The 27585-nt window shown below is 44.3% G+C and overlaps 1 protein-coding gene across 2 annotated transcripts in view; it reads right to left on the minus strand.

The window, feature by feature from the left end:
* Positions 1 to 27585, minus strand: part of LOC105278719 (Fanconi anemia group J protein homolog) — a 41902-nt gene that overhangs the window by 1864 nt on the left and 12453 nt on the right. The window contains exons 4-9 of one of the 2 annotated variants that reach the window (XM_011338020.3): positions 7389 to 7424; positions 1049 to 1166; positions 870 to 968; positions 716 to 791; positions 418 to 642; positions 62 to 295 (exon numbers count right to left, since the gene is read on the minus strand). In XM_011338020.3, the coding sequence (XP_011336322.1) occupies positions 62 to 295; positions 418 to 642; positions 716 to 791; positions 870 to 968; positions 1049 to 1166; positions 7389 to 7424 (788 nt within the window). Of the gene's footprint in view, positions 1 to 61; positions 296 to 417; positions 643 to 715; positions 810 to 869; positions 969 to 1048; positions 1167 to 7388; positions 7425 to 27585 lie in introns of both variants that reach the window. The other variant, XM_011338019.3, reaches the window with a different exon arrangement.

Consider the following 27585-nt stretch of genomic DNA (forward strand, 5'->3'; position numbering starts at 1 on the left):
GTAAACTGATTGTCAATTGATTGCAGCAATGCAATCAGTTGTGATAAGTATATATGCTCACATCGTCCTTGACGTCAATATTATTGAGAAATTTTTCAACATCAGCGAGATAATTGTGTATAGTGGTATACGCATCGCGAGCAGGGACGCGATCGAACGAAAGATTCTGGCATTCTTTGGCGGCATTATTGAGTTCGTCGTCACGTAAATTAACACTCGCAACATCTCGACAAATATCCTCGACATTATGAGCCTCATCGAGGATTACAACGTTGTCTTTCAAATTGATCTTCATCTGTATATCAATTACATATATCAATTACATTTATCATGATCTGACACATTTCTGGTCTCACTGAGAAGAATGAAAACAGCCTTCGGCTCCGTGTAATTAGTGAACAAACTCGCTGTACTTACGCTCTCGCGGATATTCGGGTCTAAGATATAATTGTACGGACAGAAAATGATTTCCGCCTCGGCCATTAAAGATCTCGCGGCGAAGTATGGACAGGCCGCGATGTTTCTGCCCAACGAGACCAAATCCTCTATGTCCCACGGTGTCTCCAGTCCGTAATTTTCCAGCGCGTAGAATGACGATATAGCTTTTTTATTTTTCTCGTTGTAATACGGACATCCTTTAAACTGCAAACAATGATACACGCAATGGTACTTAACTCGGTGACGTTACGAGTGCTGTATAATAATTTATATGAACCTTTTTCGGATCGAGCAGTTCGTTACACAATTCGGTCTTGTTCCGGTTAGTGTTTTGAATACACGAGTGTTCCCGACTGCTCAATATAGTCATACTGAAAACTCATTTATTGTACGTACATCTTTTATGATGATATTTCATGAGATTCTTTTACCTCTTATCTCTGTACGCGGTCTTCTTCAGTTCTCTGACTACTTGCTCGATTTGCTTGTGTGTTCGCGTACCGTAAAAAATCTTTGGCATTCTCCGTGGTCTGTGAGAAATAAATATTCAACTCTATAATTTTTTTTTCATAGACTAAAATGTTTCGGACGCCACATTTCACGCACTTACCTGTGGTTCTTCAAAACTTCGTCGGAAAAACTTTCAAAACTTTCCTCGTTGCAGTACTGTGATAAGTTTAAGAAGAAATTCTCTCCCAAAGAATCGTCATCGGCACAGCTTGGGCTCTCTATTAAAAATTGATACACATTGATACATATAGCAATTATTAATTTACTCATGAAAATTTTACGGATAATATTACGCGCGTGTTAATTCCCCAGAATAAATAATTTTGCGCTTACATCTACGTGTGACGTTAACGAACACGTTTATCGTTTATTATTGAATTAGAGGCACGAAGAGTACATCCAGGGTCGAGAAAGGAAGCGAAACGAAGGGACGAGCGCAAAGGATGTCAAAACATTACGAATGCTGGCACGTAAAAGGGCATGAATCCCATTGAACGGAATCAATAGAAAGGCTTAATTCTCTCGCAGCGCAGTGCAGCCTCGACAACATAGGTCGACTACTTGAGAAGAAGGCATTGAAAAGGAAGCCAGTAGAATTATTCTTAATCCTTTCGTACAATTTACAGAGCCGTAAAAATAGAAATGACTCTCAATGACATCGAGAGCCGATGAAACGGCTGTTTACTCGTAATCGGATTTAGATCGGATAAATCTATGGCAAATAAGATCCTGGCCTTTCATTCTTAGCGAAACTATAACGTATAACATCGTTTCGTTACACGTTTCTCGATAACACGGAAAATATCACGTTCACTCAAGACGTATATATTCGCAGCTTTCTTTGTTTAATATAAAAGATATATACAGCTAAAAGTGTATAACATCAGATAGAACTAAAAGAACTGCGATCATGTGCGCCATGTCGCAAGTAACGAAGAATGATCCGTAATCTCCATTATTCGCGTTTGTTCTCCGAGCTAATATTATATCACTTTGTCGTGTGCACTTGCACGTACTCTGTATATATGTGCTGATGTTGCGCCATTTGCGCCAAATTATCTCTCGTAATTCCTCACGTGCCGTTCGCGCGGACGCGTCGCAGCGTCACGTTTTTTTGCACGCGCGACCGTGTGTGCACTTCGCCCCGAGGATGACGGTTTCCATCGGTGAGGAACGGGGGGGTTGGTGGCACGGGCGAAAGGGGGTCTGATTGGCGACGGGGTGAGAAGAGAGGCTAAGACAGGAAAAGCGAGACGGGGCCAATCAGAGCGCGGACTTCGAGGGTGTCGTTGCCAGGCAACGAAACACACCCCAACACCCAAGGGGAGAAAACCCCCGGGGGATATATCATCCAGCGATACAGTCGGCGCTGAAAGTTATCGCACCCTTGAGGAACAGAGAACCACCCTTTTTAACCCCGCTAACAAGTCTAGATCATTGAGTGACGATTGAAAGAATGAATCGATCTTGCTTCTTGTAATCGCAAACGTTGACTTTGAGCCGCAAAGAGATATTCAACACGAAATTTTGAAGATGACACTTGTGAAACATCTAACGCAAAAATCGATTCGATATTATTAAAAATTATTAAAAATCGTTTGTAGTAAAATCAATAAAATTCAGTCAAATGTCGGCATTCAAATGGGAGGCGGATCACTTCGGGCGAAAATTCGATTGATATCACTCTTCGAAAATAAATCTCGCTCGTATTACTCATCTAAATAAAATAGTATAAAGTCAACCCACGCGATTCAATCTGATCACGCAGTTTCGATCCATTCTACGTCCATTCAGAATTACAACATCCAAGCATGAATGAACTCGTTTCACGTCGATCACTCGCGCTTGCTGTTGCATTCCCTCCCTCCCTACCTCCTCCCCCTCGTCTCCGGCGCTTCGCTTGTTCCATCTCTTTCTCCTCTTTCTCTCGTTTTCACCATATGCTGAATAAACAGTTGATTCACGTATATAAAGGCTGCGATTCTTATCTTTTTTTTTCGCCCGGCGCGCGCTTCCGGTCCTATCGTCGCGGCGCTTCCACTGGCATTAATTAATCGAATCGGTGCCATTCTGCGATCAGGTACCACCCACATTCGCGCTCGTCGATCGGATGTGAGCGCTATTTTAAAGCCGCAGCTGGCCGCGGCTACCGCCCGTGAATGAAGCTACGTTGCGCATTTACGGAATTGCATTCCGATGCGTCTCCTACGGATCGTCGTCCTCGATGACAGGCGTCTTCTGTTTTGCAGCCGCACAATGCAGCTGCATGGCATCGACGCGGTCCGGTCGAGTCGCCGAGTTTATATCCGAGCATCCCGTCGCGTCTTGTCACGTCTCGCACCCAAGAATGCTTCAGATACTTCGATGCCATCGAAATGTCGATCCGCTGCCCCTTCCCATGTAGTATTTCTTGTACGAATAATTTATCTGCAACGTCTCGGATAGACATGAGAGATAGAATGTTAAAAAGTTTTGTGGATCGTGTTTTGGAAAGTAAACTGTTATATTCTACGCAGCATATATTAATTATTTGTATCGATTTTTTAAGGAATATCTTAGTCATTCGATACAATCTAAGTTTCAAAATTGCGATTGCTATATTTGCAGTGACTGTAGTCCTAGAATCCGTACTTGTACGGCGACTCTCGATAAAATAAGAATCTGAGTACGGTGCAATCAGAAATACAAATCTCAAAGACTGAAGACTTATGAAAACTGCTTTAATCGATGGACACAATTAATTCGAGAATTTATCATCGATGATTGAGGTTTAAGAGTTTGACGCGGCGGACGATAGGGTGAGTTGAATGTCAAGTGCCAATTAGCTCGCGGTTACGGCTTGATTTTAGGAAATCGTCGCTAATTGGTCGGGATTGTGGTGCTTCGCGAAACTTTGTGGCCGAACGAGACAAAAGCCGCGGTGAAGTCCTTCCTAATATCAACCAATTCGGGAAGGAATGAGAGAGAGGCCAACTTTGTGCTTTCGAGAATGTCTGATAAAGGGTGCCCGAACAAAAGGAAGAGTGAGCGGAGTTCGCCGGAATCGGCTCTTCGATACAATTAGTGGTATTAATCCCGTCACCAACTAACCAATTCTAAGATCCTGTCGATATCTCTCGATACATTTTTTGCAGCCTTCGGCGCGGTCCATCAAATTTGCGTAACATCGAAACCGCAACTCGTTTCGTGCGCAACATGGAGAACACCGATATGTTCAATTTAATTAATACAGAAAAATTATTAACTTTAAATTTCATAGATTATTGATATCGGATGCAAATTTTTATCGGTATTGATATTAGATGGATAAATTGTGGTAAGTCTAAATGTACAAAGAAGAGGAAGAGCAAAGAGAGCAACATTTATTTATTTAATTTTATACTGACCAAACTAAGATTGCTAGACTTCGTGAAAGTCTCCAAAGCTGAAAAAGAACTGCACTCCGCCGAAATATTAAATCCTTTGAAAAGTACGCTTATACGGGTGAGACTATATTTCATGCGTTCGTTATGCAGAACATAAAAGCGCAATTTTACAGGTCGTCATCGTAAAAACAAACACGGACGATTTCAATTTTCTTCGTTTAAAGGCAAAAGATATTAAGTTTATTAAAACAATATAATCGAGACCAGAGAGAGAACGTGAGATCGTAAAAGAGACTGTATTGTGTCAGAGATATCAGAAGTACAAGCAAAAGATGTAACGAATAAAAGAAACTAACAGATGTCAGAGATCGATGAAAAATATAGAATATTATTTAAGCATGACAGACACTGAGAAGACAAAAATTCAAGCTTGCTCGAATAGCGAGAAGAGGAAAGCATTGAAACGAGAGTGAATAACGAAGTACGGAAGAGAACAAAAAGAAACACAAATTCAAAAAATTGAAAATTGCTATTTATATGTTCAACGAAGAAGATGAAGAGACGATAGAAGAGAAGCGAAGAAAGGAGACAAAGGAAGCACGAGAAGAGTCGAAAGGAACGAGGACTTTCGATCTGTCAAAGAGAGGCACACGAGTATATCGAAAGATTCTCTCTGGCGAGGACGGCAGTGTGAACGACGCGCGCGACGAGGAAGGGGTAGCGGAAGAGGGTAAGCGAAGTATACCGAGGGATAGGGAATCGGCATTTGGCCGAGGGGGTTGGGCGAGGGTTCGGTCGCCATGGCGACAAGCAGCCCCTGGGACCCTCGCAGCTCGTTGCCGGGGTTGGTCGAAAAGGGTGGCCCAGGGCGTCCGCCGGGCAGGTTAGGCTGGGCACGCAGCCCGAATGTCACTCGGCACAAGGGGATACAAGGATGTCCTTCGGACGCGACGGGGAGTAGAGCGAATGCGACGAAGAGGGTGATGGTGGCGGCGGCGGCGGCGGTGGCAGCGGCGGGAGGAAGAGGAAAACGAGGAGGAGGATGGCGAAGAGGAAGAGGATGAGGAGGAAGAGGAGGAGAACGAGGAGGTGGTGGTGACGGCGGCGGGGAGACCGCCGCGGCCCAAGATGGCCGACGACGCGACACCCACCATGTCAATAACACCCTTCTTCGGCGCAAACCGACCCCTTCCCAACCCGCTCCCACTTCCGGCTTCCTCCCGCACCGCCCGACATCCCCCGCCCCCGTAGCCGACTTTCGTAACTATCGCCGAGCGTCGACGACGCTCCGGCGTCGAGAACGAGATATCTCGCCACCGTTTCCCCGGCTTCTTGCCTCCGTCGGTAATTAACGCGACCTCCCTGCCGCCGGAAAAGTGTAAAGGGATGCTCGGGGCTTGACGGGCGGTGTAGCGTGTGCGCGGCGTGCGCGCGCGCGCGCGGGGGGTGACGGAGCAACGGCGGGGACCAGAGCGAGCGAGGGCGTAATTCCGTTAAGTGTCTTCGTAAACTTCGTTAGCTGCATTTTCCGACATTACCCACCCTACCGCACTGCCGCGCAATCCCGACGCGTCCCTCGCGGGGGTGAAATATAGGGTCGCGACGACGTCGGCGACGGCGGTGGTGGCGGCGGCGGTGGCTGCTGCATGGTCGGTAATGTTACCGCCGATAGGTCGCGTCGACGATCTTTCAGAGTTGCGTAATGGACGGAAGTCGAGCGAAAATATATTTCATCCCGCGCTTCAACGCTATTTATCATTAACTCTTCGTCGAGATATTTGTTATAGCTGCAAATCTTCAACGCTGAGAAAACATTTGATGTCTCTTGCGCAAAAGATACTCCGTTGCATTTTTATTAATTTTTTTATATCACAGTCGATGATATTACATTTCTTGTATATTTCGTTTTTTTGTAAAACATATACTGGTAGTAATCAGCGAGAAAACGCGTACGACACTTGCAAAATTGCGCGAATTAAGAGAGTAAATGATTGCGTTATTTTGCGTTACATCAACTGTTCAATGTACTCGATCACATTCAGATGTGCGAGCCTGCCACACGGTGATATTATTTCGAGGGCTCATGAATAATGGACGGTATATATTAGTGTTGCAAATGTAACATTAGTTACATGCGAATCGAAGATAATGATAATCATTAACCGTAATTTACAAATAATATATGAGCTGATTGCGCCAGGATGCGCAGTAATTTTCGCCGAAGCAAATCTGTGCGGTCGTATGATCGCTAACGAACCGAAAACTATAGACTGCATTACGATGTTACCATAAAATCACATTTGCAAGTCATTATGCTATCGATAAACGCAGAATTGTCTTTTATTTTCTATGGCTAAGCGAAAGTGACTTTCTTTACGATACAGTCACGCTTTATTCATTCATATCATAATTTCGTGAACAGCTCTTCTTGAGTTCTTCGCTAAATATGCGCATAATAAAAAAAAAGAAAAGAGACACGTTCTACTCAAAATATAATCAATTTTGTTAAAATGAACTTACATTGATAATAAAATTCCGTAGTCTTAACGTTACGCGTTTATCGTTGAAAATATAAAATTTTGAAGCAGCGAGATATTGATCATAAATATACTCGTCACACTATTATACTGAAAACCTCGCGAATCTTCGTTCGTGTTAAAGAAACGCGCCGTTTTCATGTTACCAGATCAAGCAGATGCTGAAGCACGTAGACCGGAATGCTGTATTAAATATAATAACTACACGGCGGGTTTTCGCGCTCGAATGCTTCGAATTATGTTACGGAACATTCGCTTATTCGCTCTTCGAGTATCGCCATGTACAATAGGAGCAGACACCTGGAAGTTCGCGCAACGTTTCTTTTCATTCAGAGTATCAATGTGTGCGCGTATCCATCATATTATAAAACTGAGAAAAATCGTTCTCTCCGATTCTAATTCTCTTTCGATATTTTTATGAACACGCATTATTCAAATTGTTGAAAATTCTGCATATATAAATTAAATGTACAAGTTAGTAAAGCAATCAGTTACTTAATCGATAAAAAAATAGTAAATATTTTTCTAGTAAACTCACCTATATCTTTTCCATTGTTTTCCTTGAGAATCTCTCCTGAAACAAAAAAATTTCGAATTTTAAAAATTGTTTTATAAATACGAATTTCTAATTTTATTAAAAATTGAAATACTGCTAAGTTACATAGATAGATATACAGAGAGACAAATAGATATGTACAATATAATGCATTTTATCAATTTAGCTTAAAATTGCTTCCTAACATCCATTTATTCAAATTTTTGGATACAGTAAAATCGAAAATGTCATACGAAGCAGAGATGCTGACTTCTGATTTATTGTGCCATCATTGGGTTAAACGGCTGTCGCGAGATTCAGAAGTGAAACGCGTACAGGGAGGAAATGAAAATTACCGCGCGCAGACCAACGCGCGGCCGACGAGGGGAAAAAGGAAATAAAGACGAAGAAAAAATCCCGGGGGCAAAACGCGAGCGCACTGAAAAGATCCTCGCTAATAGGCATTATATTTTTCGTTCTGTACATTACGAGAGGCAGTCGGATTATATGGGCCTGTCAGTGGGCTAATAACTGGTCTTAAGGCCCGCTCCGTATCTGATACAGGAAAAGGACCCTTTCTTATACAATGTGCGCATTAAATACTAATCGCAATGCACGAGCGTGATCGTAATATAATGGCACCGAGCTAGGCGAGCTCGTATGTATAGCAACTTCAAAGGGTGCCGACATAAAAAAGAAAGAAAAAAAAAAACGTTCCGAGTGACGTCGGACCACATTTTCATCCAAAATTTCCTTCATTTTCTTTAATAAATTCAATGTTTCTTATAGGAATCAAAATTTTCCTCATCTTCTTTAATAAAAATTTCCCATTCTCTTAACTTTAAACACTTGCATTCGGAAAGAAAGAAAGGTTAGAAATAGAGAATAGCAACCGTTGTGTTAGTGAGCTCGCTGCGCATCGCTCTTTCTCTAGTTTCGAGAGGGCGGATAAGGGATGTCGAGAACGGCATGACTCGTTCTCGCTGCCGCAGCGTTATTAAAATAGCGCCTTCGTATTTGCGATCGCCACGAGGCCATCGGCCATTTTCTGTCGCCGCATGGCCGGCGCAGCCGGTTGCTGCAATTTCCTACTTACTCGCCCCAACGGGCGCGCTCTCCCTCCGTAGGGGTTGCTCAGGGTGATGCTGCTCCGGTAAGGGGTCGCCACACAGAGGGTTCATCTCTCATGCGAGGCGAGTTGGTGGCACGGAATTTCACCCCCGTGGGGTCGACCACGCGGAGAGATATCCCGGAATATTATCCCTCGGGAAGCCGTGTAATGAAACCGTTCCGGCACCCCCGTGGCATTATTCCCTCGCCGATATAACCCTCCACCCTGCATAAGGATATAGGTGCATGATACGACGCACAGCTGCACGTCGACACCGATACCACCATCGCCTCCTCCTCCTCCTCCTCCTCCTCCTCCTCCTCTTTTATGTCGTCCCTTAGCAGAGGATAAACATAAGAGAGAGCCGGTGTCAGCAACGACAGTATCATTAAGAAATCCCCGCGTTCCGCCATGCAAAACTTCACCCTTCAACCCTTGTCGGAATCGACCAGTCGCCATTTTCTTCCGATTTCTCGTGAGGGGTGCATAAAATGAGTACACAAAAGGACGTGACGCGCTGACGGCGTGGATTCCCAACGTACATGCAAATTATGGCACGCGTGAAAATAAAGTAAGATGTGAATAAATGAAACGAGATGAAACGCAATCACGTGTCATTGCATACCATAAGATGGACTCGACAAGAGAAATACGTCATGTGCGAACGCGTAATAAGAAATGCGCGATAGCAAACACGATAGAAAAATTACAAAATAAAAATGCATACGCAATACGTGAGATGCGGAATTTTATGATTGTCAGAACGTAGTTAAGAATCGCAAGTTGCAGTTAACGAAGGTGGATTTAACTGGAGGAAAACGTAATCATGGGCATCGTATCAGCGAATTCTCGTAACTGCTTCATCTCCTCGTGCATCGTATCAGCGTTTTTCGATTCTTCTTCATATACATAGAGGATGAAATAACAAGGTATCGCGTGTTGGAAGATGGTATCTTTTAAAAACGACGATACGTACACGATATGCACGGAAGTTACGGAATACGTGGATGCTTAATGAGAAAACGACGATATGTATCTATAATATAATTACCTGTTTTTATAAATAATTTTCGATTGGAAACAAGTAGGAGTTTTGTGCACGTATACTTGAGGTATATTCAAAATTGTTCATACGTTAGTTAATGACACAAATAAAAAATCTTCTAACGTGATAGTTCGCCGCGTACATGAAGAAGGGATTTTCGTATACAAGTGCTTTCTCTTTGAGAATGCGGAGAGTAGATATCGTAACTTCATATCTTTCTGAGCCTTTTATAATGTTAACATACGTTATATGAAAAACTTCTCATTTACATGCAATTTCTCTGCGATTCACTCGAGTTGCATCTTGCGTTTCGCCTACGCTTCATTTTCTGCTATTTATCCTGCGCTATTTATCGTTTCGCTGCTTTCTCATCACTTTGTATCCTCATGTCTTTCTCCGACCGTACCGCCGCCGATAGTCGCGCTATACGTTAATCAGTAATTAATAACAGTGATTAATATATATGCATGTGATTATCGTGTGATGAATCCCCATTCGAGCTTTGAACGTGAGGCATCTCTACGAAGCTCCCTCGAAACGCTGTTAAAGCTTTCTCTTTGAAAAAGAATTTTCAAAGCTTTCTCTTTTTCTTGCCTTTTTCGTGCGCTATCACATGTCTTTCTACGTCCTGTCATTATTAATGATGAATATAGATAATAAATCTCTTCAGCATCTAGAAATTGATATTGGTTTATTGAAAGATATGACTTTTTTTTAAATATACTTTGACAAATTATCGACTATTTATATTTTCTTCTGTCATTTATCATTTTTCTATTATGAGATCGTTGGTTCCAGTTCCAAGCCGAGATACGATAAATTACGACAGCAACGCCATAGTTTCTGAACACAGGTCTCTTTACAAGCAACTTCGAGTAACTTGTACCTTGATTCTTATCGCAAAATCTCTCATTCTGAATCTGACTGCGGAAGTGTCGACACGTTTTTTGCAGATCATTGACTTCGTTGTCGATAAAACGTTCTGCAACAAACGCACGCGTGCGTGTATAGAAGAGCGTAGGCTCGCTCTTCGAGGGTCCTATGAGAGAGGAAGAGAGAGCGGTTTTCGATTCAGCGTACAATAATATGACGGAAATGTCAGTCAATTAATAAGCATAACGAACCTGACTAATTTCCGCCTTTGTTCGCTGCGCGGCACTGGATGGATGAATAAGTGGCTATTATTCGTGTGTACGTGCGGCCTTTATGATTGGTCAGATCCGTATCACGACAGCCGGTTCCGCTTTTACTGGGCCGAGCCGCAGCGAAACCTCGTGAACCTTTTTAACCGCGTGCACGTGCCGACGGGATATCGTTTTCGTTCTCGATCTTGCGATCGCCCTGCCCGCCCCCTTCCTTCCGTCTCGCGGACACCTTTTTTCCTTACGCCTGCATCATCGACGACGTCCTGTGTTCCGCGATCATCGTGCGATCGGCGCGGTGGCGGAGAATTCACGGTCTAAGACGGCGCGGCGGTTCGTCTCAGGACGTATCAGAGTCATTTCGAATTATAATATATCCATTGTAAAATTTAATTAAAAAATCGGCGGTTCTACTTATGTATGATCATCCCTTTTGACCAGGATTAACTCGGTAACGTAATCTTGAATTTAACCAAATGGCGCATACATAAAATAAAAAAGACGTCGAAAGTAAATCTGGAAAATGGAATAACTGACCGACAAATGTACTGTCGAGAGAAATGTTACAATTACAAAATATCGTTTTACCGAGATATTCGAAGAGGTAGAAAATCATGAAAAATTGCAATTTCAAAATTAGTATTTCATGTGAATGCACGAATCACATTTTTATATTCATGGAAATACCCAAACACGCTAGGTGAGAAGCCAATGGTTACACGACGAATGATCGTTGCGCCGTCCCTGTTTTCATTGTACGATTGAAAAATATTTGCGTACATTTCCGAGTACGATTATACATTTTTCACCGCATCTTTCGCACTTTCAGCAGTTTTTAAATTTCACATTTTTACATTTTATCATAATCCGAAGTGTGCTTTTTAAAATACTTAAAATAATATTGAAGAGTTTTTTCGCATGTATCAATTACCAGTCATTCCGGTGTACAGATAACGAATGTTCCTTAATGAGTAAGTAAACTTGATTTAACATATTACGAGAATAAATAGCGGCAGTTATCATATCTAATTTAAATGGTTATCGAAACCCATTCCACATGTAATAATAAATCGAGCAAAGGTTAAATAATAAACGTTAATCGGTTTTATTGAAGCGCTCGTTTTGCACACTGCTGGTCGAGTGTTGTTTCTATCATTCAACGATAACGACTGTCATATGACGGATAGAAATCACTTTTCGGCTTCGCTTACTAGGAAACTTTTCCAAGGGATAACAAGTAATAGAGACGGAAGGGATCGGAAATTTCGCTGAAGGATCATCACGCTTTAAGCGTTTTCATTTCGTGGCGTTTCTCCGAACGCGAAGGGCTGCAGGAAAGAAAAAAAATCTAGCGGAAGGGGGAAGGTTCGCGATGGCGTCGTGGGATCCGTTGCTGATTGGACGATGGCAAGGGTACGCATTTTTAGCCACCCTTCGGATCTGCCCTCATTGTCATTTTAATTTCGATCCCCTCGGGGGCCGACAGAAGGGTGGAGCGTACCAGGGGGAAACGCTATAGGAGCTACGCACCCTTGGCAAGATTGGCTCGACGATGTAGAAACTGGTTACAACGGAAACATGACGTGGCTATACCGGGTGTCCTTCCAGACCGAAGATAACGAAAGAATTTCGAATACAGTTTCGATTCCGTTCAATTATTCCATTTAAATTAGATATGTTCTATAAAAAAAAAAAAACTATGAAGTATCTCAAGTATTAATGTAACTTCTTTTATAATAATTATTCTTATATTTCTTAAATTCATGATGACCTATATCTTCCATAGTATTAGTAAAATATTTTTGAGAATTATTTGACAAGAACATCCCATCAAATGATGCGGCACATAAATTATTCGCCCGTGTACCGTATATAACCGCCCAGGGTCGGAATTTTATTTCAGAGATTTGCTTAACTTCTTGTATCTCGTGTCTAATGTCCGGATATGAATGTTCTATCTATTGCTGATCGAATATCGGTGCCGATCAAGCGGCTGACGACAGGTCGTCTTGAAAACGAGCGAGAACAGCTCCCGATAAGGGCAGAAACGGATTAAAAAAGAGGAAGACCGACTGGCAGTGGGAAAGAGAGAATGAGGTAACAAAAAAAAAGTCGGAGAAGTAGGTAGAGGGTGGTTAAAGGGTGGCAAGCGGCGGCGAGGGATGGGTGCCTTTCATGCCTTCTCCTCCTCTTCCTACTCCTCTTCCTCCTCCTCCTCCTCCTCCTTTCGCCGAGGTTTTCCGCAGGAAGAGCACAACCCCCGACTGCGTGTGACAGCCATTTTAATTCCGAGCCCCGAGGGGGCCCCTGATTTTCATTCCCCATGATGGAACATCACCCGCCTGCTCGCCCCCGCACCCCGCCGCCCCGTTCCACCTCCTCCGCCTCCTTTTTCCTCCACCTCCTATGCGGCGAAAAAGCTTTCAGACCGCATCGCGAGCACGAGGGAGCTCGGATGAGCACCGTGCTCGGCGCCGCGCCGGCTATCTTGGCTGTCGCATCGCGAATCAAATAAAAGCTCCGGCCGGGGTTGGGGGATGAACCGCCGTCGTTTAATTTCGGGAATAAGAACTCTGCCGGCGCGCTCGAGGGCTGCTCACTTCCCGCAGGCACCACTATCGACTAGTCGGCGAAATCCGTTCGCCAGTCAACTCTCACTTTCTGGACCAGGGAAGCTAAACAAAGACAAACGAAGAAAATCGCGATATTCGTCGGGGGAAATTCATATGTGACAATTCGTTCAACTTAATGATAACAACATGACAACTTTGATGATTCTGACGCAAATATTTTTCGATTTTCTTTGGTATGTGAATGCGTGTGAGTCACATATCGAAAGCACAGAATAATTTCTTTAAAAAAACTTCAATCTTTCTTTGAATAGCCGTAAAAAATTTAATAAAAATAAATTTTCCTCGTATGCATGTTGGTTTCCTCATTCGCGTTGATTATGATACTTCGCGGGGGTGCCATTCCCATCCCGGTATTTATACTTCCTCAATAATGGTGCGGTACTTCGCTATCCTCCTTTTTTTTTCTCGGCCGCGAGCCGAGTTAATACTCCGGCGAAGGTAGACGCACGCGAAAATTGTGTCTTTCGTTCGTGCACAGACAGGTACCTTTTCCCGCGGCGCTGAATGGCAGCGATATCTCGCTGCAGCATCTCCGCAGCGTGCGCCGTCTTTTTTCCTCATTACCCTCTATCCAACCCCGCGGCACTACCACCGCCACCGTCGTCGTCCTCACCCTCGCCGTCCTCGCCGTCGTCATCATCGTCGTTCGCCCCATCCTCGTCATTGCTCGCTCACTGACTCACCGGGGGCGTCTAATAATGTCGCCAGCCAGCCGTTCCAACCCCTGGCTCAACCATCTATCCCCCCTTGTCACCTCCGCACCCCCTACGCCACCGGATGAGCGGCCGTGGAAGGCGACCGGAGCATCGGGGGTGGCGGTGGGCCGCGCCATATCTGCCGCCGACAAAATGAGCCTCGCTTAGCCAGCCACCCCCGCGTTCTCCGCCCCACACACACGCTATCCCGTCGCCAACCCCTCCAGCCGTGGGTGAAGCAGCGAGAAAACGATTCGCGCCACCGGCTAGATATCCCGGCGACGAAGTTTTGCGCGGGACCGCGCAGGGAACATTGTCCCTGCTGAGCCATTGTCTCGTTTCCTGGAGAACGAAATGGTAGCTTGCCGCCGTTTTCCCCGATAATTTTCCACGTCGGAGTAACTGCCGAGTTTCTATTTTTCACTTTGCTCGGTAATCCTCCACGCAAACTTCGATAGAGATTCTCTGTAATCGTTCGTACGCCTGTGTAATTTAAATGAATAATGATCTAGGTACATTTTTATAACGTTTATATGTGAGAGAATAGGTAAGGCGGGCATTTCTCCGCCGCCGTAAACCGCGAGATTAAAATCCCTTCACGAAGTTCAGAATTACGATTGACTTGAGCGAAATCAGTTTATTGTAAAACCCATCGAGTTTCGCGATCGAGCAAATAGATTTTTCGAGCGGTAGGAGACGCGGCTTAGATTCGGGGGAGGATTATTTGAAAATCGAAACTGGGTTATTGAAACTTCGTTTCGCCGCTCGCGAATCCGCCAGTAAAACGATACCCTTTCCCATAGATATATTCGATTGAATATCGAAATACGTTAGAACACTTAGTTAGCAGAAGTAGATTATATTCCCGGTTCGAGATTGTTGCGGTGCTTCTCTTTTGCGCCATTATCTTTCCCACTCAGTTGAATTAATTATCGGCCGTTTGATAAATTTCATTTTATTGCGTGCTTATGTTTTATAAGGTGCACCGTAAATAACAATAACAATTTTAACCCATAATTTAAAAATGACATTTTCCATGACGAGCGATACGCGGGATCGTAGCATCCAATTGTGGCTTTGTATCAGCGCGACGCGACACAGCGCAGAATGTGAAATTAATTAATTTCATAATTCATAAGCAACTGTATGCAATAATGCATAAGGCTGACGTAATATGCCCTAACCGTAACGTTGCAATCGCGAAATGGCATAATTATGAAATACACAATAATTTTATTATTATTCGTAATTACGAGTGTAATTGACTCTTTCTGCGTTTCAATTAAAAATGCCACGTAAAAAGCGTAAATCGCTCTCATCCCTGTAAACGGCATACGGCTAAAAGAGGGTAGAAACGCGGCACCCTGTATATCGTTACGATCAGTTGCAACATTACGAGATTAATTTCACGAAAATCGAGCGCGGCGATACTTGATTGCGCCATGCGGTATTGCCATGTGTTTTGCGGTCGGCCTAAAAACTTTTTTCCCGTACTGTATTTTGACTTCCGAATCGCTGGTTCTCGCCCTGCAAAATGCACGGTCGGCCGTCGAACGCAACTATCAAGTAGCAATATCCTGGAGCAGACACGTGCAACCGCGAACAAAGCATTCCGATTCCAGAGAGATAGTGATCAAAGTAACTTCGGTTCGCGGCCCGCGGAGCAGATCTCACGCTGCGAATGCAATTTATTGTTTCTCACTCGCAAACCCGGGCGCAACCAGCAGCCATCGAGCGACTTGTAATCGTCAATGATCAAGTAGCAATTAGTGCGGCCTGGAATACGAATACGCCCCGCTCGGAAAATGGAAGCTACGGGAGCCCCACCTCCCCCGTCCCCCGAAATGAATCACCCCCGTGGACCGCTCGACTTTATGGCGCGCGGAATGCCGTGTGCAAATATGGCGCCGTCGACCGGTTAAGTCCGCGCAATGGATCATCGCGCTGAAAATTTGATGAAGTGCCTGCGCATTAAAGGTGCATAATTGAGCGGCTCACATTTCGAGATTAGTGAGTCAAATTTCGAAAAGTTTGCTGAACTTTACGTGCAATAATATCGAATATCGATTCCTATATGTGCGAACTTTTAACTTTTATCCCTCATTTTTCAACTATTCTTTGCGCACTATTGGCGAATAATATGTAAGTTGTTGCAGATTCTTTACAGGATTGTATTAAGATATTAACATTCTTCAAAGAGCGTTACATGTTTTTAAACCCTCATTATTTAGTTTACTCTGCGTAATCAATGTTTTCTATAGCGAGTCTTCATGTTTGAAAGTAACTTATAAATAATGTATAAATAAAACTCAATTCGCAATCTTGCCTAATATATTCATATCCAGGATCCACAAGAATTTAATATATATTCCAATGAGTGAATAATCTTGTTGTATCAATTCAGGAAAATTTCGTTTTTTGTTTGAGATTTTCATCATAATTTTGGAACACAACGCAAAAGTAAGAACACGTAACAATCACCGCGCGAATGTTCAATATCTGCGAACGAAAGTGCAGTTGGCCGAGCGCGAGCAGGGAGTCTCTCAGATTGGATCACTCGGTAGATTATTTGGCTTTATGGTGCGGGGAATATACTATGCCAATATGACGTGGAGGGCTTGTTCACAGCGAGGGTGGTGGTAGCCATGGTAACGGCGGCACCCGCGAGTGTCGGCTCCAACGCCACCAGAATCCCTCATCTCCCTCCTTGCCCATCTACCCTCTGTACTGCCATCCCTCGCCGCCCGATAGCCCTCTAACCCTCCCTCCGCCACCCAACGCCAGCAAAGCCGCCTCTCACCCACTCTCGTGCCAGCGTCAGCACCCTTCACTCGACCCCCCTGCCCGTCTCGCTCTACTTCGGGGGTGAAAACCATCCTATAACATGTATATATATATATATATATATATATATATATGTAGGCACGTGTTATATGTATGTACAATTACATAAATGTAAAGAGAAAAAGGAGAAATATGTATATATATATTCACTTTTTCACACACATATATAAAAGAAAAAGTTTATATATATGTATATATATATGTATATATATCACTCACGCTTCCATACACACATACACCCTCGTTCATATAGGCAAGCAGGGTATCTACTGCCTCCACGATCAATATGGTGGACAGACGCACCAACACCCTCCAGGGGAAGGCCAACTCGATTTACGAAATTTCGTCCTTCCCTCGATTCTGCCCGGCTCTTTTTTTCGGCAGACGTCGGGCCACCGGAGAATGACGCCGCGACGGCTCGGCTCGATTTCGGGCGTGGGATGGAGTCCTACACATGGGAACCGTATTAATTGCGAGCGATCTTTTTTCTCCCATGGTGATTCGCGCTCGGAAACGTCGATCGCTCGAAACGGCGGCACAAGTCAAAAATAATGGAGCGGCGCTCTACTATTTTGTCCTGTTTCTCATTCAATAAAAAAGACCGAAAAACACGATCTCAAAACTCACCGCTGAAATTGTTGTAAATCAGCAGTTGGGAGACCAGCGTGGCAAAGGGTTGAAAATAAAAATTTGTATCGGGAATAATATTTTTTGATTCGCCGCATTAAGTCGATCGCGCGATGTGCACGGACGATTGACGGAAGCTGGAAGGGAGATAAACGTATCGGCGTATGAAAACGGACAGATCGCGATTGATAGGATCTAAAGAACCCTCGGGGAACTTTTGCGAAGCGTTTAGTTACATTCGCTTCCTCTTTTTCCGCGGGAGTAACTATTCGATAAAAACAAACTGACTGTCCGTCGATCGCTCCGGGCCGATTCCGGATGCTGGCTGCGTCGAATTGATGTCATCGCGCACAAACGGAATTACGAGTTTACTTGTTACTTGCGATCTTTTTCGAAAAGCGTTGTCGCTGTTTGTTATGATTCGCAGCGTTTCTATTTCGGTCATTCGCGGCGTTCGCGAATGGCAATCTTACACAACCGATTTCACGTCCATCCGTGCCATCGTTGGACACAGCCCGGCAAACGATCAATCTTGCGATGTTATATGTACTGTGATGAAAACGTCAAACGTCAAAAAAACATTTCTGAATATAAATCTTCAGACGAGTTTCTGGAGAAAAGAATTTATATTAATAACGAAATATTGTTATAATTACTGAAGAGATATTAGTATTAGGGATTATTAGAAGAACAAAAATGTCACTTACCTTAAGCATCGTTGATATCATTAAGATACTTAGAAAAAAGTTTAAAATAAAAATGTTCAGTATATGAATAAAGACTAAAATCTAAAGAGAGTGCTTCAATAGAAAATAATGTCCTGACGAATAATCTCATCTCTTATTATAGAAATAGTTATTTGTTAATCGTGTTCGATGATTTTCAGTAGAAGCACTAAAAATTAATTTCGTAATGCATCCCTCTCTCTCTCTCTCTCCCTACATGCACGTGCAAACTTAACAAATTGATTCCAAATAGCTTCGCGTGAAACAGAAACTGGATCGCACTGGGTTACTCTCGCACAGCCGCGAGAATTATTGTCCCGGGTTAATTACCGTGGGAAAATTACGCAGTACGCGGAAGTTAATAAAAACTTTCGGAGCGCGAATATGGACGCAGGTTGCCACACGAAAGTATGACGCGTAAATACATTACAATTTTCCGCGTTTCGCATCCAATTTATTTATTATTGACCGGTGCCGGTATTAATGCCGCGTTATGTTTATTCATCAGTAAATTATCGCCGGTAAATATATTGGCTAGCATCCAATTTATTTTTCGTGCGATGCATCTGCCGCCTCCGCAGTGTATTCTTATTTAATCACCACGGCTCACACACGCACATCTGATGCATCCCTGCTCAATAAAAAAATCAACATGATAAAATATCCTATCGATGTTCGACGTCGACGATCGTCATATCTGCCAGTAAATTAATTAACTACAGGTAACATTAATTGAGTATTAACTTGAATATTAAAAATCAGCGACTGTGTCGCGTCGTGTAAGTCGAACAAAATGAATACAAATCAGAGACCATGTCCGCTTTCTCACGCAAGGTCTAATTTTACAATAATCTTGATATTGGACGAGGAAGTGAATTTGGCGATACACGCGAAGCTAAGGTAGATGAGATTACGAAAGATGTCAGTGTGCGACTAGACACAAGCGACGGTATGGAAGAACTATTATTAATGGTTCGGTTGAATTATCGGGGAAGAGCTCAGGTGTGCAAACAAGCCCGCGGCGAAAGTTGCCAAAAGCTCGGGCGCTGCATCGTAGGATTTAATCCTTCGCCCGTCGGCGATTCCGTTGATTTTCAAAACGCGAAACGCCACGTCGACCCTCGGGGCAAGGTACGCCCATGAGAAGTAAGATGGATCTGTCGATACATCGCCTGAAAGCGCGCAGCTCTCAATTTTCAGTTACGGCGATTGCGTTTTTAAACGTCGGCCCGGCTGACAGTATTTGCGTCGCCGTGAGCGAGAAGAATTTTATTTGCGCTACCGTTTCCATATCCGCCTCTTCTTCAAAATAGAAACTGCCGAGACGTATCGGCAATGTAGAAGTGAACGGTTTAACGCGTGTCCGATTTTCAAAATAAAAAAACCGAACGCCGATTGTTCTCCCTTCGCGCATCTTGTTGCGAAACGTCGTTGCGGAATAGATCTGCGAGTATGAGAGCATAAGAACCGGCATGTGAATCATGACGGAAATGTGTATTGCGAAATAACATGCTCGACGGGGCACATCATCCCGATACTTTTAACGAAAGAAACTGTCAAGATTAAAAATCAAAACGCTCTCTCTCTCTCTCTCTCGCTTTCTCTTTCTCCCCGGAGGGCGGATTTCCTTTGCGGAACAAAGTCAGACGAAAGCGGGGGAGGAGCGGGGGCGACAGTTGGCCCTTTGAAATTCAGATTGTTCGTCAACGGCGGCGAGTGGGCAAGCGTTTCGTCGGCTTCTCCGGTTTCAATCGTCTAGCCGCTTTCTACGCACACGCTCGGCGCGACAATAAAGCTCATAAAAAATATGAAAAATGAATCATTAGGAGGAATCGTTCCAGAGCGAGCGATTCTTTGGAGGCCGCGAACGTCAGAAACGCACTATTAATCCTTAAGCGTGCAAATACAGAAGTGATGTCGATTTTTCTCAGTCAAAGTACATTCGTGCGCATTTTCATGATTTAATTGACATAAAATCCACGTGACAAAAAATGCATTTTTGGGTCGAGAATTTGTTGTTTGTGAAACATACAATTAAACTATCGCGTTTCATCGTACAGATGTAACATTAACATCGCTCAATTAAAAACAGAGAAACTCGTCATATGGTCCACCAACAAATTATACCGCGACCATGGTAACGATTATCGTCCGGTAATTGACTGTTTCACGCACGCAGAATGAATTATTATCGGTGGTGGGGCATACCGCACTGCTATATTTATATTCCGACCGCAAAAGCTGTACAATTAATAGGGACCATTAAAATTCAATCGCGCATGGCGAGACAGAGTGAATAAAACACGTTGTAAGCACTAACGCTCCCACGCAATCAGGAAGCCGGCAAGCACGCCTATACATTTCACCTTCCGGCTCGTGGACCTTATCATTACGCGATTTACAAATTAACAAAAATCACGTTAATCGGCAGGTCATTCACCCGACCACCGTACAAACGCGCGGACACTTGAAAGCTGGTCGATGATCATCGATGTTTCACGAAATAACGATTTGTTTGTCGGAACGAGTGGCGCATTGATTACCGTGAGCTCGCACCCACACTTTCGTCCGTTTATAATTAATTCTTACGAACTGCGCGGCGACGCGCGCGTTGTCGTATTTAAATTATAAACCGCGAGTGCCGCGCGCAGTTAATCGCCAGCATTAAAATTCAATTGAGTGCGGAGAGGGACGTATAGTTAATGGGACGCCCTGCACACGCACGCGTCCACGTACACGTACACGTATGCGCACGGCTGGCATAATCAGACGCCCTCGCACGTAACGAGAGCCTCTAGGAAACATAAGGGATCTGATAGGCTTCATAGAGTGCCGCGAGGCTTTGATTGGTCAGCCGGCACGTGCACGCGCGCGTAAAGCGGTATATACGGCTGGTTGCATTACTAATTCTGCCGGCTTTGGGCTTAGCTATTCCATCCCCCATCCAGGGCCCATCTCAATCCATGGTCTGCGTCCATCTGGGGCAAATTCGACCATAGCCTCATCGCGTTAAGCCCATTACACGCACTCGTTGCGACGGTGCGCGCGGCACGGGCGTCACGTAATTAATTCCGTCGGTAATTTACACGCCGCGTGCTCCTACGTATATTAGCTTGTAAATATTAGTTGTCCCGAAAAGCTGGACCATCGCCGACGAGTAATGTCAACGACGCAATGCAAAGAAAACCTTCCTATCAGAGAAACCGCCTTCGCGCCCTCGAGTGAGAGACTTGAAACGATCTCTTCGTGAAAGATCACCGGTGCAATTTGATGAGGCATCTCGTCTCGAGAGAGAATTGTGATCTCTCGAAATTGGTGATTTTGCCCTTTTCTCGATTCTTGCTGCATTATTTTATGAGTTATTCGCAGATCCGTGTTATCGCAGTTACAATCCTCTCTCTCATTTCTTTTTTCCCTTCGCCGTAAATTTGATTAATTATTACAATTGTGGGATGGACGCTTCAAAGCGCGCGTGTCTCGGTATTCCACTTTCTTTGTCGCAACTCATTCGCACTCAGCAGTATCGCCATTGTGTCCGTTCTGGACGAAAGTTTTTACCCGTCGTTTGTTAACGGCCTGTTTGCGCTAACTGCCGTAGCATGTAACGCGCGGCCTTATTATCGCGATGGTGTAAGAACGGCCGCTTGCTTTCCTCGTTGCTTGCCGAGGAAAAGAATACAGCACGGAGAGAAAGGAGCAACGAGAGAAGCACGCAGCTTGTTAGTAGTAACTTGTTAGACGTGTGCCACTCCAATAGAAACTAGGAGAGGACTGCTTCTTTTCTCGCATCTTCCCTCTTTTCTTCCGAAAGCCCGGCAGTCGCGCGAAGAAAAGATCCTCTACATTTTTGCCGCTCTATTTCCTCCAGAAAAAAATTTTTTCGAGCAGAAAAACTAACTGACTAAGAGTTTGATGAAGAAGAGGGCAACACCGCAACAGTGAGAAAGGAATTTTTGCTCGAGTTTCTTCTTTCGAGTTATAATCCCTTCATCATTCCAGGCCATTAATTCGAACTCGAACATCCTAAGATAGATAATTTGGCACACCTTAGCATTGTGTCCGCGTTTCGTCACTGAATTCTTGACGCGTCGATCCTGGGATTCACGAAAGTGCTAGTAAGTGCATCTTCATGTTACGCGCAAAACATTTGAAATCAGTAATGCGATGTCCATTGCAATCAAAGCGATTAAAATAAGAATGCACAATTTTTGTTTCAGAGGCATATTCGGTTATCAGAGTGCGATTTTTACGAAATCATTATGCTGCCGTTTGTAATATTTGCGTAACGTAATGCGCATGAATTTCGATAGCAATCAGAATTCATACAACCGACTGTAATATATACTGATAACGGATATTTACTGCCAGCATGGCGGTGCATTATGTACTTTTGATAGCAGCTGTACGCCACTTACGTGGCGAGCATGGACACCACCAGTATACAGGGACCCCCTACGAGGCTGACGATCAGGGTAAATATGGCCACTGTAATGGCGCCCGAGCGACATTTCACTCTCGGACGCGTTTAAAGCGCGCCGTTGCTAGGTATTCCCTTTTCATTTTAGGTCAAGGATGGAAAAATCCCTGAACAGCACTTACCGAGACTTAATGCTGATTTCATGTACATTATGCAAAAAAAATCGTAGATGACGTGAATAAACATTTGCGGAGGACTCTCTAAATGTGTATAATAGTGATATCACATAAAAAAAAAACATGAAAAATCTTTGATGACCGATGATTCTGGTACCCTCAGTCATCATTAGTCGAAATAAATGGACGCAAATTGCAGTCGTCGTATCAAAAACGCGCGCAACACACAGGCGCGAGAATGACGAACCGGCCGACAGTTTAAATACAATTTATTGACGGAAAAATCCGACAACTCGGTTTTCGCAAACAGCCATCACATGCGATTTACCTATTTCCATTGTTAACACCACGGTGCGAACTGTTTTCATTTCGCGATCAACAATCTGGCTACTTTTCAGCTGAAAATAATAATCCCTGATAATCTATAGATGAAAAATTGCAAATAAAAATATTTTTCTCTTTCGTACAAATATTTGATTTAAGAATATTTAACGCGTCTACTTATTTTCCTTTTTTGCAGGCGAACAATTACGAACTGACTGTACTGACCCTACAATCAATATCAGCAGTCTAGGCATACTCAAAATCGTTTAGGCGTCAATAATGCCGCATGCAAATCGCTCTGAATGACGTCAGAGAGCAAGAAACTCTCTTTGTATCAAGATGGAAGAATAATTGAAGTAGTAATTGTTTGAGTCGGCACTCATCGTGCACGTTTGTATATCCGATATCCTCGGAAACAGATCCACCTTCCGATGTCCTAGCTGGCATCGATGAAGAGAACTCCGACGAACCGCGCGTCCATCCAATTAGAAACAAGTCCTGGCTTTAACAACGTCCAGGACCCAGAGATCGATTTTAGCGTCCGTTTGTATGCGTCCGCGTCGTTTCGTCATACGCTAAAACGAGCTGGGTAGAGTAACCTGTCTCGGTAGTTCGAACAGCGAAGGGTGCATCCCGAGAAATCGAGAACCGTCTCCGCAGAAGAGGGAGAGAGGGAAAAAGAGAGAAAGAGAACACGAGACTGGGAGAGGCGGGAGAGAGAATCTCGGGAGATAGATGAAAAGGTCCTGGCAAAATCCTGCCAGGATCCTCCCGCCCTGCTCCCTCCTCACCGTGAAAACGAAAACCTCCGCAGCGGACAAAGAACAAAAGAGGGAACGAGGCTCGGGCGAGCTTCTCTCATAAAGGCACAAAAGTACATCTTCGAGCTTGGAGAGGTTGCCGCCAAGCAAGAGAACGATAGAGAGAAGGAGAGAGGAGTAAGGACAAGGAAAGAAGAACGGGAGAACAGAGCCTTCTATCCTACCACTCGCGGATATCTATTCGGTAAACAGACAGACAGATGGACAGACAATGATGCTCATCGCTCGATGGACAAAAGCGTCTATTGCGTAAACACTCGAACGGGACCTGACCCGGGGGCTGCTTCGCGTGCGAGGCAGTCGGCGAGAGGATGAGCGAGGAGGGGGCGAGATGGGGCAAGACGTGAAATTCGTGAGGTATCCCGCACAGCATCCTTCGCTCCAGATTGCCGGGATAAACCGAGCTGCGAGAGAACGCGCCAACGCTCCTCTTGCCGACTTCTTTATTCCGGTGTATTGTCGCTGACGAGGAGATCTCACGGTGGCGATAGGATTCACGTGTATCGGAAATCGAATCGTAGAAAAGTAGCGAGAAACGTTCCGAAATGAGAGAGGTTGCCCACCCGGTTCGCTTGTTTTTCCCAGGATCCGATTTCGATCGAACCGATCTCGATCTGTGCGCTTTTCGAAAAGTCCTGAGGATCGAGCGATAGTTTCTCAGTCTGACGGGACCAAAGAGATGTATTGTGAACGTTCTATATCCGCTTTGCGAAAGTTCATAAAAGAAACAACCGCTTACGTTTTCCCAAAGCTGTAATAACAAACCGACATGATTCCTAAATGGTCTCGAGGTGAGATTGTTAAAATGCAGCAACCATTTTTATTCAATATCATAAACTCTGAATCAATAATATCTCAAAATGGCAGGCCTTTAAACGACGTGAAGTATATCCTGACTGAAAGCCACATTTGAATTCAGATTCTCGTCTAGAAACATTTTCACAAGGAAAGTACAAACGTGTCGCGCTTGACGACCTTTCCGAGAGCGATCGAATGGACCTGAATTATTTCCCTTCCGGAATAGCGCGGAGCTCAACGTTTCTACATTACGATTTTACGACTCGCGAAGCGGAGTTCTACTGGATCGCCTAGACTCATCCGCGCGTATATTTAATTAAAGGAATTAGAGACGATATTACGCGGCGGCTCGGTTGCCGGATTACGTCGTCGCCCCTTCTGCCGCGCGCATGCACAGGGAAGCATCCACGTGTATCTATCCCACGAGACTTTTTGCTTATCCAGATTTCCCACCGAGATCGCGGCCACTACCCCGCGACTCCCGCGGGAACGGAAAGTAAGTCGGCGAAATGAACTCGCGCGCGAGTCTTCCCGCGGGAGCGAATTAAATGCAGCGTGACGCGACTTGCGCTTGGAACGGCGCATTGCATGTACGAATTCAGCACGCGAGAACATTTTTCCGTCCAGGCACAATAATTTCGAGTACAAGTAAATTTCAATCTCGACTCTCAACTATCAACTTTCAACTTCTACTCTTGGGTCTGTTAGGGGACTCCATTGATTCTACTTAAGATAGCACGAATCGGAGCAGTTTTTTAAATTTCTACAGGCAATTGCACAAGTCGCGATGAATGTAATCGAGCGAAAATCTGAAGAACGAAGCAACTTTATTACTCTGTCTTGCACTCGAACTTGGCCGTTACTCAAAAACCTCATTAGACTTTCGAGGATCATCTTGTCTCTAGAATGAAGGAAGGGTTTAAGTAGTTTAGGATTAATCTGACCTATTACTTTTCTACGAAATACAAAATGAAGGAATCACTGCATTCAATGATGGCCCTCGATTAAATACCTGTCATAAAGACGATACTAAATTAATCTTTAAGTAAATTTCTATTATTTCATTATACAAAAAAATGTTAATCGATGAATTTATAAAAGGACGTTCATTATTGTTTTAATTAATATTTTTATCATATTCCGTATAATAATCTTTCAAGCAACTGACAAGATACTGGGGCGCGGTCCTTCATTAGTACTCTTCGAGATTCAAGTCAATTTTCTTGGTGATTTCCTTCCGAAATATTCAAATAAAGAGCTTGCCGTCTGATCTCCCCATCGACGCGACCGAACGAGTTCAAAGAGCGTCGCTTCTTAATGATTCAGTTCCTTGCATATTTCACGTTTTACACGGCATGTCCATACGCGACACGCGCGCGGAGAAGGATTCGTTATCTCAAGAAGATCCTTCATCCTGGATTACAAACGACAAAGGAATAAATTGTTTTCGAGAAATCTGTCGGGCAACGAATCGGAGCTCTCGCTAATAGCGCTCACTCCTCTCTCTCTCTCTCACTCGACTCTCTCCTCGTTCTTCCCTTCGCCTTCCTTGAAGGGTAGCGCGAGCGAGCAATACTCTCCGTTAGAGGAACTCACCCTCTCCGAGTACTGTCCCCCTCCTAATTTTACTTCTCCCTCTTTTTTCTTCCCTATCTCTTTCTCGCTCCGTCCTTATTCCTCTCCTTCAGAAAACAGAAGCATATAAGAGACTGCGAGTGAAGCGGCAAGAGCAAATGTGTGAGTCGAAGGAGGGGAGACAACTGCATAGAAAGGTGAAAAGAAAGAAGGCAGAAGTTCGAGCGAGAGAGAAACAGAGAAAGAGAACTCGAGTGCAACGAGTCGTGCATGTGCACTGTGAGTGCGCGCGGGTTCTCTCGCGAACGCGTGTCTGTCGACACGCACGCGTGTGTACGCCGGCGGAAGCGCACAGAAGCTTCGTCTCTTCTCGACGACGACGAGAGAACGGAGCGAAGGAGAGAGAGAAAGAGAACGAGAGAAGAGAGCGGTAGAAGCAGGAAGACAGAGAGGAAGAGAGAAAGAGAAAAGGGAGAAAGAGAAAGAGAGGGAGAGAGAATCTCTTCGAAGACTCATGGGTATAGGTGAGCCTCTATAGAAGGTCCGATGGGCGTGGTGCCTGTGACGGTTTTCGCCCAATGGGAATTCAGGATCCTCCTGGCTAGAAGGACAATGTGCATGGGCACTTTGTGTGCGATGGAGACCATCCACCTCCTCGACAAAGAACGCGAAGTCGAATCGAAACGCGACATCCCCGAGAAACCGATTGCCGCCGTGCGTGGCAATCCTTCTGGACCATCATCGGCGAACGAGAGCACCGGTGAACGGGATCGCCGATCGCGATCCAACGTCATGTCACTCGATGTTTTCGGAGTTTCGTCAAACCGGAGCGAGAATTGGACACTCGAGATGTAGGCGCGACTACCGATTCGTTGCAAAACGCTGCAAAAATCGCGAAACACTAATATCAAGCCTTTGCCTTGCGACGTTTTTATCGTGACGTTATGAGGGATTATTCTTTTACTCTCCGTTGGACATTTAAGTCTCACATCGAGCATATTCGGTTATTCGCGATGATAAAATCGCGTGCAAATGATTGATTTAATTATTTAGTGCATGAGGAATTACATAGGTACTTTGTTATTATTTAATATGATCACGTAGATAATGATTGTGACTCTATATTGATCATGAAATCGATGTAATCTATTCCGCACAACGTCTTCGCAAATTTTTATGCTGTGGATTGTGTACAATTGCCTTGTTACGAGTACAGCTTTGAGAAGAGAATAAAATGTAGAACGGAAAGGGAAAGCCGCAAAATTGT

Source organism: Ooceraea biroi, chromosome 3, assembly GCF_003672135.1.
Source record: "Ooceraea biroi isolate clonal line C1 chromosome 3, Obir_v5.4, whole genome shotgun sequence".
NCBI classification, from domain to species: domain Eukaryota; kingdom Metazoa; phylum Arthropoda; class Insecta; order Hymenoptera; family Formicidae; genus Ooceraea; species Ooceraea biroi.